The 14,710-nt window shown below is 51.3% G+C and overlaps 1 protein-coding gene and 1 pseudogene across 1 annotated transcript; one reads left to right on the forward strand and one right to left on the reverse strand.

Annotated features, from left to right (window-relative positions):
• Positions 1-3,747: 3,747 nt before the first annotated feature.
• LOC142433436 (small EDRK-rich factor 2-like) lies at positions 3,748-3,912 on the reverse strand. The gene has a single exon (XM_075538380.1). The coding sequence runs from the start codon at positions 3,883-3,885 to the stop codon at positions 3,748-3,750; it is 138 nt and encodes a 45-aa protein (XP_075394495.1). The 5' UTR covers positions 3,886-3,912.
• Positions 3,913-12,183: 8,271 nt separating this feature from the next.
• On the forward strand, positions 12,184-12,838 carry LOC142433447 (NADH dehydrogenase [ubiquinone] 1 beta subcomplex subunit 5, mitochondrial pseudogene; annotated as a pseudogene).
• Positions 12,839-14,710: the final 1,872 nt, after the last annotated feature.

Genomic DNA, 14,710 nt, shown 5'->3' on the forward strand with positions numbered 1-14,710 from the left:
GAGGAAGGAGGGAGGCAAGTTCCCCTCCCTGGTCACCACCACCCAACCCAACGCCCTGCATCCCAAACTGGTCTGACCAGGTGACTCACAGGGCAGGGGTGAGCCCAGTGACCTTCTGGGAGGCTGAAAAGGGGGAGCTGGTGTGAGAGGACGTGTGTTAGGGAGGCTGGCACACACTCTGGACCGGGTGCCCGGATTCCAGTCCTAGTTTTGCTGCTTGCTGTGCGATCTCAGCCAAGAGGAATTACCTCTCTGTGCCTCACACCGCCCCACCCCCACCCCACCCCCACAGTCCCCAACCCCCGGCCTGTACATGGGAAGGATGGCACTAGAATCTACATGTAACCCCGTTCTGAGGTCTAAGCGAGCTGGTCTTAGGGTGGGGCCTTGTATGCTAGCAAGTGTGATTGGGTCGCTGTGATCAGAATTCTTAAGAGAGCAGCCCCGGAGGCCCAGACCCAAGGCAGAATGTCCTCTCTAACTACTGTCCCCCTGGCCACTTGCTGCAGATCTCTGGACCTCTGCCACCTGACCCCTCTGAGCAGGGCAATTAGGGGGCTTACTTCCTGGGATCCCTATGAGGCGGCAAGGCGTGGAGCCGGCGCCTGGCACAGAAAGACCCTCGGGCAAGAGGAGCTCATGCTCATGCTGGGCATGTGGCCGAGGGATCTGAGTGCCACACAGTGAGTGCAGGGGGACCCTCAGGAGTTCCTGTCTCCCACCACAGAGCTGGGGAGAGGCGACAGAGCAACAGCATGGCAGGCAGACAAGGGCCAGTGTTAGGAGCCAGCAGCACTGAACTTGAAGCACCCAGGCCAAGGGCTACTGAATGACCCTGGGTGAGTAACCCCTTCCCCTCCTGCTGCCACACACTCCCAGCTACGCCAAAGGCACAAAGCAGAGCAGGGACTCATTAGTGGGCTTTCCCAGAGGGGCCCTGGCTCCTCCCGCCCCCTCGGCCTCCCCTTCCCACACCGTCAATGCACCTTCCTTTTCAGCATAATCATCCTCATCAACCACAATTTATGTTGCCTCTTTACCACCTGCTGAGCCCTGTATGAAATGATCTCTTCTGTGGATCAAGCTGTGTCCCCCTTAAATATGCGGCCACTTGGCTAGGTCATGATTCTCAGTGTTATGTGATTACCCTTCATTTTGTCGTTATCCTACGTGTTGTAACAGTCGACCTTTGTATGATGTTAACGAGGCAGGATTAGAGGCAGTTGTGTTAATGAGGCTGGATCCAATCTACAGGATTAGACTGCACATGGGGTTAACCTGTTTCAAGATGTAAAAGAGACTGAACACGATCCATGGATCATCACCACCAAGACCACCAAGAAAGAAAAGTCAGAAGCAGAGGGGTGTGTCCTCTGGATCCAGGGTCCCTGTGCTAAGAACCTCCTAGACCGGGGAGAGATGCCAGGATACACGGAGAGCTTGGAGGAATGCGGAGCCCACAAATGCTGAAAGGAGACAGGACTTCCTTTCAGAGCCAACCGGGAAAGAAAACTTTCTCTACAGCTGGTGCTCTGAGCTTGGACTACCAGCCTCCTGGAGTGTAAGCGGATACATTTCGGTTTGTTTAAGCCACCTGCTCTTGGTATTTCTGTTAGAGGCGCACTAGGAAACTGAGACCAGCTCCATAAGCCCTCACAGACGTCTGGGGTAACAGCGAGGTGAAGCAACCTACTGAAGGTCACACAGCAAGTAAAGTAACCAGCTGAGGGCCTGGGACCTGAGTGACCTGGAGCCTGAGTTTCCTGTCTGGGCTTTAGTTTTTCTGAACGTTTTAGTTTGGATTCCTGGTAGAACCACCGGAAGTTGCAAAGTCAGTGAACCCGCACCCTTCTTCCTGCTTCTCCCAAAGGGGTGCAGCTCACGTCACTGTAGCACAGTGTCAGGACCAGGAACTGGCCCGGGGCCTCAGTGAGCATGCTGCTCTCAGCTACATTATCAGGTGTAGCTTTAGCATAACTGCCGCTGCAATTCAGGTACAGCACTTCCGACACCAGAGAGAGAGAGAGCTCCCTCCTGCTCCTCCCTTCCAAACACAGCACCTCAGCCCACCACCTACGTGCAGGGACTGACCACCTCCTCCAGCGTGCCCACGGAGACCGTTGTAGAAGTCACCCTGCACAGCGTGCCATTTTGAGATTGGCTTTTGTCATACGCAGCCGTAATGCCCTGGGAATGTAGCCTGACTGTGTGTGGTGTGTGTGTATCAAGAATCTGCCCGTTTTTACAGCCAGGTCGTATTCCGCGAAAAGAACTTTGGTTTCACAATGGCTCAGTGCTAGGACGCTAACCGAACGCTTGGCAGCTGAAATCCACCCAAAGACCTGGCAACCTGCTCTCGTGGAGATGACAGCAGAGAAGACCCCACGGAGGGCACTTCCGCTCTGTTACACGGGGCTGCTACGAGCAGGGTTCCACCTGGTGGTCGTACCCGTGACGACCAGGCATCACCATACAGGTGGACCACGGCCTGTTCACCCAGGCTCCTACTGAAGGAAGTTTTGGTTGCTCTCTCATTTGCTGTATTGTTTAGTTCTGCTCTCTAGTGTGTGGCTGTCCTGTGTCAAGGTGCTACAGGCATTTGTACACAGAACTATAACCATGTGCATGGGCGCAACAGGTAACAAGTCACACGGCATATTGTGTCGGCCCATCTGCTGCTGAAGCCTCTTTAAGATGGTAAAAGCCAACACACCACGCCGGGGGCTGAAACGCGCCTGACTCGAGCCACATGGAGTGTTTAGTAGGCTTGTGTGCACCGAGTCAGGACGACCAAGGAAGCATTGGTGCATATGAGTGATGGTCCTGATAAAGGATATTCAATATGCCACCGACGACCAGAAGGAGGAACAATATGTCTTGGAAGATGAAAAGTCAAAATGCTCCTTAGAAGCCAGGATGGAAAGATTCTGCCTTACGTAGTGTAGTGTAGGGAAACTTCTTATCCGTCTCTCCTATCCATATCTCTGTGACTCCCACCAAATGAATGAGCGGGGCTGTGCAAACAGGGCATCTCTACCATGACTACAGGGGATGGCCCAGTTTTTGCATCTCTTCCTTGGCTATAAGGATGAGGCCTCTGGGCAGGGACAGAGTGAAAGATGAAGGCCATCAGAAGCGGAGCACATTCAAGGTCTCTATCTGAAATGGTGGGGGCCGAGACCAGAGGCACCAGAGGCCGAGACAAGGAGACCATGACACAGAGCAGAGGAGCAACGTGGAGACTATGAGACAAAGAGGCTGAATACCAGCAGGCTTTCTGATTCACAGAGGCAGAAGCCAAGGGACCACGTGGCTGAGAGACTGGGGACCAGAGAGACACTTGGCCATGGGCAAGGAGAGGTGCTGCTGTGGACCAGTGACCACATCCTTACTGTTGACTGATTCTGACTTGCGGTAGCCTGCTAACTTCCCTAACAAACCCTCATGATTGTGGGGAGAATTTTTTTTTTGAATTACAAAACTACATTTAATACTTTGGGGTGAGCCCCACAGGAATAAAAAACACTGGGAAGGGGTAACCCCCTCACCCCCCAGGTGTGGCCCAGGGGGCGAGGGACTACCTGAGGGGAAGAAAGCACAACAGGGACCCGCTGCAGACTCTGGGCAACGGGAATGCCATCGGTGCTGGGACCTGTGAGCACTACAGGAGGACCGCGAGCGTGGTGGGACTGGCTCCAGGCACACAGGCGGAGGGAGGGTAAGAGGGGTGGTCACGAAGCCACAGAGCTACCTGGGTTCCTCCTTCTTCTCGTTTGCCTTTTTCTGCTTCTGCTGCATGATCTCCGAGGCCCTCTGCTTGCGGGCAGCAGCAGAAAGCCCGTCATCTCCGCGCTTTCCCTTAACCGAGTCGCTCTGCCTTTTCATATTCTTCTGGCGGGCAAGCTCGCGTTGGTTACCCGGGTCATGGCGACGCAGCGGCTCCGGCCTGCCTAGGTTGCGTCCCCTCGTTCTCTGTAGGGAGAGTATTTTATATACAAGTTTCCTATGCAGACACTCACTTTGCTTTTTCTGAGATAGATGCCTACCAGTGGGATAGCTGGGTTGTATAGTAAGTGTATGTTTAGTTTTTGGGGGTTTTGTGGTATGTTTAGTTTTTAAAAGAAAGCGCTCGACTGTTTTCCAGGGTGACTATGTCATTTTTCATTCTCTCCAGCAATTTAGGAGAGAATTTCTCCCCAGATTCATCATCATTTGGTATTGTCACTATCTTTTTTTTTTTTTAAACTTAAGCTGATCCAAGCTTAACGATGTCTTGATTCACATTTCATTAGTGACTCATGGAGCTCTGTGACATAGTCAGTTATATCTTGGGCTGCTAAATTCAAGGCCACTGGTTTGAAACCACCAGCTGCTCCACAGGAGAAAGACGAGGCTTCCTACTCATGTAAAGATTGGAACCCTTGGAAAACCAAAGGGGTCATTCCACTCTCCTAGAGGCCTGTGTGTTAGGCTGAGTTGACTAGAGGTGCAAAGCCAGCGACACCCATCTAGGTATAAGAAAGAACTTTATATAAAGAAGTAATTATATGGGAGGGTGGAGGGAAGGTGAGGGAGAAAGGGGGAACAGATTACAAGGATCTACATATAACCTCCTCCCTGGGGGACAGACATCAGAGAAGTGGGTGAAGGGAGACATCAGATGGTATAAGATATGACAAAATAATAATAATTTATAAGTTATCAAAGGTTCATGGGGGAGAGGGGAGCTTGGAGGGAGGGGAAAATGAGGAGCTGATAGCAAGGGCTCACATAGAAAGTAAATGTTTTGAGAATGATGACGGCAACATATGTACAAATGTGCTTGATACAATGGATGGATGTATGGATTGTGATGAGAGTTGTACGAGCCCCCAGTAAAATGTTTTTTTTTTTTAAAAAGAAGTAATTATATATCAAGAAAGCATCCCAGCTTAGTCCACCTCAGTCCAGGTCAGTCCCTCACTCTGATACTAGTTCATGAGTTTCTCTTCAGAAGCACGCAGCCACATCCAATGATGCAGAATGCAGGAGGTTACAGGCTGGCTGGTGCCCAGTCGTGTGGATCCAATGGCTGTGGATACATGGCAGGGCACCAGCAGTCTCAGGGTGGCCACCAGAGTCCCAGTAGACAGGAGGAAGGCAGAGTGGTACAGGGGGAAGGAGGTTCCCAGGATCCTCCTTATGCGAAGGCTACTCCGCAAGCAAGCACCATCGGGCTGTGACCTGATGGACAGATTGGGTCCCACCCTACATTTCATACATCTTCAAGTTGACATAAAGTGTCGGCATGGCAGTGAGTGGTGATGAGAATGGAGCATCGCGGTAGATTTCTTTTCTGTTTCTTTACTTTTTTTGGGGGGGGTAGATGTCTTTTCATGTGCCTCCTTGCCACCCACTCTCCTGTGAACTGTCCCCAGAGCTCTTGCTCATTAGAGGTTGCTTTCCTTTGTGTTGTCTGAGAACCCTAGCTCTCCCATATGTGTTTCCCGAAGTTTTGTCGATTCATGTTTTACATTTAAGGCCGTGACTCATTTTTGAGTTGCTTTCTGCAAACGGCATGAGGTTTGGGTCAAGTTTACTTGTTCGGGTCTGTGGCTGTCCGATAGCTTCAGCAGCGTTCGTAGAAAAGACCATCCTTCCGCCATGGACGTGGGCTTTTTTTCCCCCTTTCTTTCTTTTTTAGGGTTAGATATTAATTTTTAGAGTCTTATGAAGGGCGGGGGTGGGGGGGTGCAGATTGAGCAGGTCTCTTTCACTGCCATTGAGCCAATTCTGACTCCAAGTGAGCCGACAGGACATGGTAGAGCGGTCCTTGCATGTTTCTGAGACTGTAACTCTTGATGGGAGTAGAAAGCCCCGTCTTTTTTCAGAGGAGCGGCTGGTGGTTTTGAACCGCTGACCTTGTGGTTCAAAGCCCAATGCTTCACGACTGAAGATGCCACCGGAGAATTCCACGTCCTTCCTCGGCCCTGCGTGCAGGCGGCTGCTATGGGCCGTGGGTTGATGTGGACTCCCAGCTGCCCCTGGGGGTTCTCAGGAGGAGGGCTTACGGAGGAGGACGGCGGGGCTCTGTGGGCACAAGAGCCTGGCCTTCCAACCGCAGCCCTCTGCCGCCTCTCTGCCTTAAGTATGGGTGTTCCCCGTAAGGGCCCCTCTGGAGAGGAAGTTCTGCTAAAATGGCTTGAAAACTGTTGAATGAGCAGCTCCGGGCTTTCCTATGACTCTCAGGTCGCGTCCTGAGGGCCTGGGGGATGCCAGGAAGGGGCTGGGGGGGGGGGGGGGGAAGGAAGGTGTGGGGGTGGCTGGGGCTGGCTGGTCCTTCCGGAATATGAGGCCAGCAAGGATTAAAGGCAGAAACCAAAAGGCAGCGGTTCTCAACCTGTGAGTCGAGACCCCTTTGGGGGATCGAACGACCTTTTCACAGGGGTCGCCCGATTCATCCCAGTAGCAAAATGACAGCGATGAAGTAGCAATGAAGATGATTTTACGGTTGGGGTCCCCACCACATGAGGGTGGCGGCAGGAGGAAGGTGGATCACAAGACGAAAGAAAACATCACTGCCAGAGTCACTGGCGACTCATAGCAACCACAGGACAGCAGAGAACTAACTGCCCCGTTGGGTTCCCGCACCTGTAACTCGATGGAAGCAGGAAGCCCTGCTGTCTTCTACAGAGTCACTGGTGCTTTTGAACAGCAGATCTGGCAGTTGGCAGCCCAACGCTTAACCATTGCACCACCAGAGGCTGAAAGAGGCCCTCAAAAGGGACTCCCATGCTCCAGTCTCAGCCTGAACCAGGCCTTCTCAGGGCCCTACTTCACTCTCCTCCCAGGTGGGGCCTCTCTGCACTGGGGGCAGGGTCCTGTCCCCTGAGGGCAGTAGGCTAGGACTGAGCCCTCCCAGGCCTGGGATGTGCGCCCTGTGGGAAGCAGGTGGCTCCCCTGTGAGGAGTAATTAGAAGAGGGGGCGGAGATCAAGGAGAAGAAGGAGGGGGAGGGCAGAAAGCAGAGAAGCCCTGGGGCACTTGGGAGTGAGCCTTTAAAAAGCGAATTTAAACGCGTGCCTCCGCCCACTGGCTGGCGGTTCTTTGATGCAGAGGGAGAATTTCAGCCTCTGGGGCCCGTGGAGGCTGGGAAGTTGCCCAAGGATAAAGTGACCCCGAACCCACGCCACACAAATCCTCCTGCGAATGCACCTGGGATTCGATCCACCTCATGTTGGAAGCGTCTCTGCATTTCATCATTAATGAATCGCTTCTCCCCTCTGCCCTCCTGCCAACTGCAGGTCCCGGGGGTCACTTTTCAAAATGCCTCTTTGCAGGTGGGAAAAGGCAACTGGAAAGAATACAGGTGGACGGTCCCTGCTCACATGTGTGCGACGCTTCAGGTGTACAGAGCATGTTGGTCCTGTCAGCCAGGCTTCACCAGAGCTGGCTCAGTCATGGGTCCCAGCCGAGCAGGCCTGTTTTACAGGGACAGGAGACAGGCCCTGGGTTGCTCAGTGGTGGGCGTTCAACTACTAACCCTACAGGTTGGCAGTTCAAACCCACCCAGGAGCACCGAGGAAGAAAGGTCTGACAACCAAGGGAACCCTCTGGCATGAGTCAGAGTCTACTCTGTGACTGATGGGGCCATGGTGACCAGAGTCCAAGGGGGCTGGACGACAGCAGGTGTTTTTAAGCAAGGGGGACTGAAGCTCGGAAGGTCGAGTGGCTTGCCTTTCGACAGGGTTCTGTGTCTTTCCACCAGACTCAGAGCACAGGACCGCAGCCGTGGTGCCCAAGACGAGAACTCCAGGTCGCAGAGCAACGAGGAGGAGGACATATCCAAAGAAACCAGGTCCAATTCAACCTACCAGCTGCTTTTGTGCAGTCTGTGGGTTCAGAATGCATTGGGCTGCTAACCTCAAGGTCAGCAGTTCAAAACCAGCAACTGCTCCTCCGGCGATAGAAGAGGCTTTCTACTCCCATCAAGAGTGAGAGCCTCTGACACCTGCAAGGGCAGTTCTACTCTAGCCGACAGTGCTGTTATGGACACAGGTTATCTCTCCCGAAAGAATTTCGCTCTGCTCAGTGTAGGCCCAAGTTTCATTACTGTTTTTGGATTAGAATCTGCTCATGACACAACAGAGCATTTGTGACATTTTGCTTTCTTTCTCGTTTGGTGGAGTGCCGAGGTGATCCTCAGGTTCTTCTCCCTCAGAGTGGGAGTCGCTAGGTGGGTTAGAACCACCAACCTTCCAGGTAGCAGCCCCGCCCTTGACCCTTGTGCTCCCGGCACTCCTGTTACCTTGGCTATTTTATTGGTGAGGGAGTTGACGCTCAGGGGGGTGAGCTAAAATGTCAGAAGTCACACAGCAGTTCAGCGGGAATGGATCCTAGAGCAGGTGCCCTTTCCCGATCCAGGTTTCCCCGGGGAACCTGGAGTTCTTCAGATGCCATGCACCCCCTCCCCCCACCGGAGTGCTCCCACGCCTGGACCCTGGTTTTGCCACCTTCTCGGCATCTGGCTGCCTTCCTCCTGTCTCCTTTAGCCCAGGATGCTCCCCGTGGCACCCGGGGGAACATCATGGGGTAGTCTTTGGGGAGCCACCAAGTTCAAAGCTGCTTTGCCTGGCATGACCCTCAGTGGGGAGGCCCAAGGAGGATCCCCAAAGCGAAAACCATATAGTCCATTTGGACTCCTGGGGACTTTATGGGACAGGGAAGAACTGCCCCTGTGGATGTCAGAGACTGCAACTGTTTACAGGTATGGAAAACCTCAACTGTCTCCCACAGAGCAGCCGGAGATTCAAACTGCTGACCTTGGGGTTAGCAGCCCAGCGCTTCACCCATTACCCAACCAGGGCTTCTCCAAGGAGGCTGCCGCAGGCAGCACCCTGAGGAGAGCCAGGACTTCGCAGGGCTCCCCCAGGTGGTTTGTAAATGAAATATACCAAGGGGTGGGGTCACCAGGAGGTGGGGACACCGGGAACTTCTTCCGGCCAACACTGTACCAATCCAGAGTTGGAACCTCCGTGTCCTGGGGCCGCCCGCCACCCAGACCTGGATCCACCCCTGCGAATCCGCACTCCTGGGGCGGCCGGGCTTCTGTCCAAACCTCTTGCCGTTTCATGCGTGCGTTAGAGACGCCTCGCGAAGCCTCGGAACCACAGAGCCGCTCTGTTGGAAGGGATATTTTTTCAGGCTGGTTTCCCAGAAGTAGACTCTCTGGGGGGAAGGGCTTGCATATTTTTAAGGCTCTTCATGCAAATTGCACATCAAAAGAGGAGAAGTGCCAACCGCCCAGCTAGAAAAAAACGAGCACTATTTACTGGGTTCTCTCCCCCTGGGGGGTTCTTTGTGCCTCACCCCAAACTCCCCTACAGGACCCTCTGAAGCCCCAAGGGGAGGCGGGGGGAGGCGGGGGGGCGGGGTAAATCTGTGACTGCTACAAAATCTGAAGAGACGCTTTTATGAAGCAAATTTATTCAAATGTGAAGCAAGTGTTTTCCTGTCAGTCTACACTGTCAGTGTACCCCATCAGGAGCAGGGCTCCATTTTCCTTTCTATGTTCTAGGAGGGGTGAAGGGCAGGATTCGATGGGGTAAAGCTTCCCAGTCCTTGCTGCCCTGGAGGAGGGAGCAGAGCCCGGTCTCCATGGAAAACAGTGTCAGCTCATCCTTCTCACCAACTGCCGGTTTCCATTTTCTGAAAAGCCCGTTGCCGGTGCCGTCCTTCAGTAACCTCTATCAAAAGGACCCCTCTGGAATCCCCAACATCGCTGCCCTCAGTTTCGGAGCTGACCTGTCTGCCCATGTCCTCAGATGTCACTGCTTGGATCGGGTCTTTTCTCTGAAGGCCCCTGAACAAGATGAAGACGGGGTGTTACTGAGCAGACACGTCTGAACAGGCCCCCCCCCCCCCACACACACACCCTCGCATGAATCACCGGAGCCCTTGCCGGTGTCTGTCGGGTGGCGTTGACTGACTCCTAGCGATTCCTGTGAACACTGAAGAACGTCCCATAGAGCTTTCCTGGCTGCGTCCTCTCTTTTGGAAGCAAATCACCAGGCTTGTCTCCTTAGCTACCTCGGGGGAGGGGGTTCCCACTGACCCCCTTTCGGACTCCTAGTTGAGTCCTGAATCATTCGTGCCACCGGCACGCCTTGGTCAGTGCTCCTGTAAAGGGGGCATTGCTGTCAGTCCGTCTGTAGGTAAAGAAACTTGGGTCCAGATGAGGGGTACCCAGGAAGACCGAGAGTTTAAGGGCAGTCCCAGAGTTGATAGCTGTCTTGGAGTTGGTTGTCATGGTGACCAGACATTTCCCCCCCCCCCCCATGTGAAATTGTGGACTTGACAGTTGTGATCCACAGGGTGTTCATTAGACCAGACACAGATCACCAGGCCTTTCTTCCTAGTCTGTTTTGTCCAGAAGTGCCCCCTCAAACCTGTTCAGCTTGCCAGCAACACACACACCTCCACCGACTGCCCTAGCTGTACCCAAGGTGCATAGCTGGGCATCAAATCGGAGTCTCCGGGTAGAAGTTGAGACTTGTACCACTTCAACACCTTGGTCCCGCAGCTGACACGTAGGATATTCTGATCCATTACTTAGAAAGTCCCTTTGAATCCCTTTGCTTTCTCTACTCTGCCCTCCATCCCGCACCGCTCCCCCCCCCCCAACACCCCAGGCAACCTCTGATCTGTTTCGCCCATTCTAGAACTTCCTTTTTTTTCTTTGAATCATTTTATTGGGGGCTCATACAGCTCTTATCACAATCCACACATCCAACCATTGTGTCAAGCACATTTGTACGTTTATTGCCTTCATCATTTTCAAAACATTTTCTTTCTACTTCAGTCCTTCCTATCAGTTCATTCCCCCCTCTCATAAATCCTTGATCATTTAAAAAGTATTTTTTCGTGTGTCTTACATTGACTGATGTCTTCCTTCACCCACTTTTCTGTTGTCTGTCCCCCAGGGAGGGGGTTATATGTAGATCATTGTAATTGGTTCCCCCTATCTAGCCCACCCTCACCCTCCCCCTTCCCCTCCTGGTATGGCTACTCTCAATATTGGTCCTGAGGGATTTATCTGTCCTGGATTCTCTGTGTTTCTAGCACTATCTACCCACGCACATGCTCTGGTCTAGCCAAATTTATAAGTAGAATTGAGAGCATGATAGTGGGAGGTGGGGGATGGAGAGGAAGTATTAACGAACTAGAGGAAAGTTGTATGTTTCATTGGTGCTATACTGCACCCTGATTGGCTTGTCTCTTTCTTGTGACCCTTCTGTAAGGGGATGTCCAATTGTCTACAGATGGACTTTGGGTCTCCACTCTGCACATTCACATTGATAAGATTTTTTGTTCTGGGTCTTTGATGCCTGATAACTGATTCCCTTGACACCTCATGATCACCCAGGCGGTGTGCTTCTTCCATGTGAACTTTGTTGCTTCTTAGCTAGATGGCTGCTTGTTTGTCTTCAAACCTTTAAGACTCCAAACACTGTATCTTCTGATAGCCGGGCACCATCAGCTTTCTGCATCACATTTGCTATGCACCCATTTTGTCTTCAGCGATTGTGTCCAGAAGGTATCACAGAATGCCAGGTTATTAGAACAAAGTGTTCTTGCGTTGAGGGAGTACTTGAGTAGAGGCCTAATGTCCATCTGCTACCTCGACACTTAACATATAAATATATGTACATAGCTCTATTTCCCTATCATTATATATAAATATATTTATATATGTACATGTCTTTATTTAGACCTCTATAAATGCCCTTTGCCTCCTAGTACTTCCTCTATTTCCTTTTACTTTCCTCTTGTCCCACTATCATGTTCGGCCTACATTAGGGTTTCAGTAATTGCTCTTGGTTACATTGCCCTTGATCAAGCCCTACCAGGCATCCTACGCCCTCCTTGCTGTTGATTTTAAGTCACTTGTTGTTCCCTTGTCCCTGGGTTTGTTAACACCCACTTCCTTTGCCCCCCCACTCACCTTCCCCACTCCCCTTCCCTGGCCCCCCCTCCCCGCCAGCCATTGGTTCCATTGTTTTCTCCCTGGATTGTTTATCTCCACAGATCTTATTTAGAGTGGCACGCAGAGACAATAATAAGCACAAAAACAAGACAGAGCAAAACAAAGGAAACCAAAACAATAATTAAACAATAACGACAGCTTGCCCTCACTCAACATGGCCTCCTTCCACCTTCACCCCCATTGGTGAACCGCTCCTCTCGACTCCCATGATCCTCTTCGCTTCTTCCGCTTGCCCGGAGTAGCCATGGCGGCCATGAGCTTATTACTGCGGTCTTCGGTCACCGCGTTGGGGCTGCTGTCCGGCCGCCGTGTGGGCGCGCAGCTCGGGCCCGGCGGCTTCCTCGCCCGCGGCCTTCCGAAGACTGACGTTTCTGTTCGACACAGTGGAGGCTGTGGGAAAAGGCTGTTCATCATCAAGCCCTCCAGATTCTACGACAAGCGTTTTTTGTCTTTACTGAAATTCTACATTTTATTGACTGGGATACCAGTAGCAACTGGCATAACTCTGATCAATGTATTCATTGGTGGAGCTGAATTAGCAGAGATTCCAGAAGGCTATGTACCTGAAATTTGGGACTATTATAAGCATCCTATATCAAGATGGATTGCGCGTAATTTCTTTGACTCTCCCGAAAAGAATTATGAAAGAACGATGGCTATCCTTGAAATTGAAGCTGAAAAAATGGAATTACGGTTAAAGGAGCTGGAAGTCCAAGCCTTAATGCGGGCGAGAGGTGATGGGCCCTGGTATCAGTATCCGACTATCGATAAAGCACTTATTAATCATTCTCCAAAAGCATCTCCTGACAACTGAGCGGTTTTTCCTCCCAAATACAAAGTGTGTTCTCTTTAGTGAAAATAAATGCATCAATACATTCTGTATGCGTGCTCTCTCTGATGAAAAAAAAAAACGACAAAAAAAGAGAGAAAAAGATAAGCCTATAAATAGTTTCAGGTCTCTTTGCTGACCTTTATGAGTGTTGTCCTGTCTAGTCTGCTGGGGTGCCACGCCCTGACCCCAAAGTATTTTTGGTGTTCCCCAGGGACTTCATTGCTCTGCTCCCCTTGCTGTTCTGTTGCATGCCCTTAGTGTTTCCCCCAGTGTGGTGGGGTCAGATCGGGCTCAATTCCCACACTGCGCCTTCAGTGTTGCCCCTCATAGCAATATGGGTCAGTGAAGGACTTCTTGTCTTGTGGTGAGGCTGGCCCTATGGTCCTCTCTATGCATTGGCTGCTCTGAGCAGGGATATTGTCCTCGGGGCTTGGTGGGCCAGGATATATTCCACTCTCTCTCCTTCCCTCTTGGTTTGCTACTTTGTGCTCTGATCAGACATGCCCTTCTCCCTGAGCTGGGCTTCAGTGCTGTCCTCTGTAGTGCGTTCTTCTGGGAGGGAAGAGGGGGAGTCCACATAGCTGGGATTGCAGCCAGCCTGAAGACCTCTCTATTGGGTCCCTGCTTCATGCCTAGAACATCTTATAAATGCAATGTTACCCCATGCATTCTTGTACTCTTTGTGTTTGGCCTTTTCTGCGCAGCACGTGTTCTTGAAATTCAAGTGTGAGACCTTGCATGTCAGTGATCATCCCTTTTCGTTGCTGATTAAAAACAAACAAAATCTCACTGCCATCAAGTCCGGGCTGACTCATAGTGACTCTATAGGACAGGGTAGACTGCCCCTGTCAGTTTCTGAGACTGTGCCGCTACAGGAGTAGGACGCCCCAGCTGTCAGTTAGCCGCCCAACACATGACTACGAAGCCACCATGCTCCTGGTGTGGCCAAGCAGCCTTCCACCATGCACAGTTTCCCACGGTGACTAGATAGACTGTCATTGTTTCTCCACTATCCATCTGAGGGCCAGTTGGACTCCTCCCAGTTGAGGGTTATTATGAATATAGTCAACATGAACATTCACCTACAAATCTTCAGTTCCCATATTTCTTGCAAATGTCTAGGAATGGGATTGCCAAACCTTATGGTGAATGTATGTTCAGCTTTGTAAGACATTGCCAAGCTGCTTCTTGGAGGGCTTGGCCGTTTTACATCACCGCCAGCAAATTATGAAAGTCGTATGTGCGTTTCATCCTCACCCCCACTTGATATGATAAGTAGTTTTAATAGTTTAAATCCGAGTGGGTGTGCAGTGATTGTGATCTTAATTGGATCGTTGTGAGTTTAATTGGCATCTTTGATGACTAAAGATGCTGAGCATCTTTTCCTGTCCTTACGGTATTCTTGTCTTATTTCACATTGTGAAGTGTTCAGTTAAGTCTTTAGCCTGTGTGTGTGTGTGTGTGTGTGTGTGAGTGTGTGTGTGTGAGTGTGTGTGTGTGAGTGTGTGTGTGTGTGAGTGTGTGTGAGTGTGTGTGTGTGTGTGTGTGTGTGTGTGTTTTGGGGGGGGGGTTAGGTGGGAATTTATCTCTTTTGCTTGTTCTTTACAAATGAAGTTGGGTTCTTAGTATTGAGCCCCGAGAGTTCTTTGGCATTTTCGGAGTCTACGTCTTTTGTCAGGTGGGAGTGTTGTGAACATTTTCTCCCCTTCTTGTGTGTCATTTTGTTTTCCAAACGGTGGGCTTCAAAAAAGGGAGTAAAATTTAATTTTGATGGGGTTCTTTTTATTTTTTTCTATTTTGGCTCATGAATAACGTTTTTATAAACTGACTAAAAGAACCCTAATCATCCCCAGG

The sequence above is a fragment of the Tenrec ecaudatus genome, chromosome 1 (genome assembly GCF_050624435.1).
Source record: "Tenrec ecaudatus isolate mTenEca1 chromosome 1, mTenEca1.hap1, whole genome shotgun sequence".
Taxonomy (NCBI): domain Eukaryota; kingdom Metazoa; phylum Chordata; class Mammalia; order Afrosoricida; family Tenrecidae; genus Tenrec; species Tenrec ecaudatus.

Excerpts from the sequence above, each read along its gene's own strand:
- LOC142433436 (XM_075538380.1), bottom strand. The coding sequence starts at position 3,885 with ATGAAAAGGCAGAGCGACTCGGTTAAGGGAAAGCGCGGAGATGACGGG.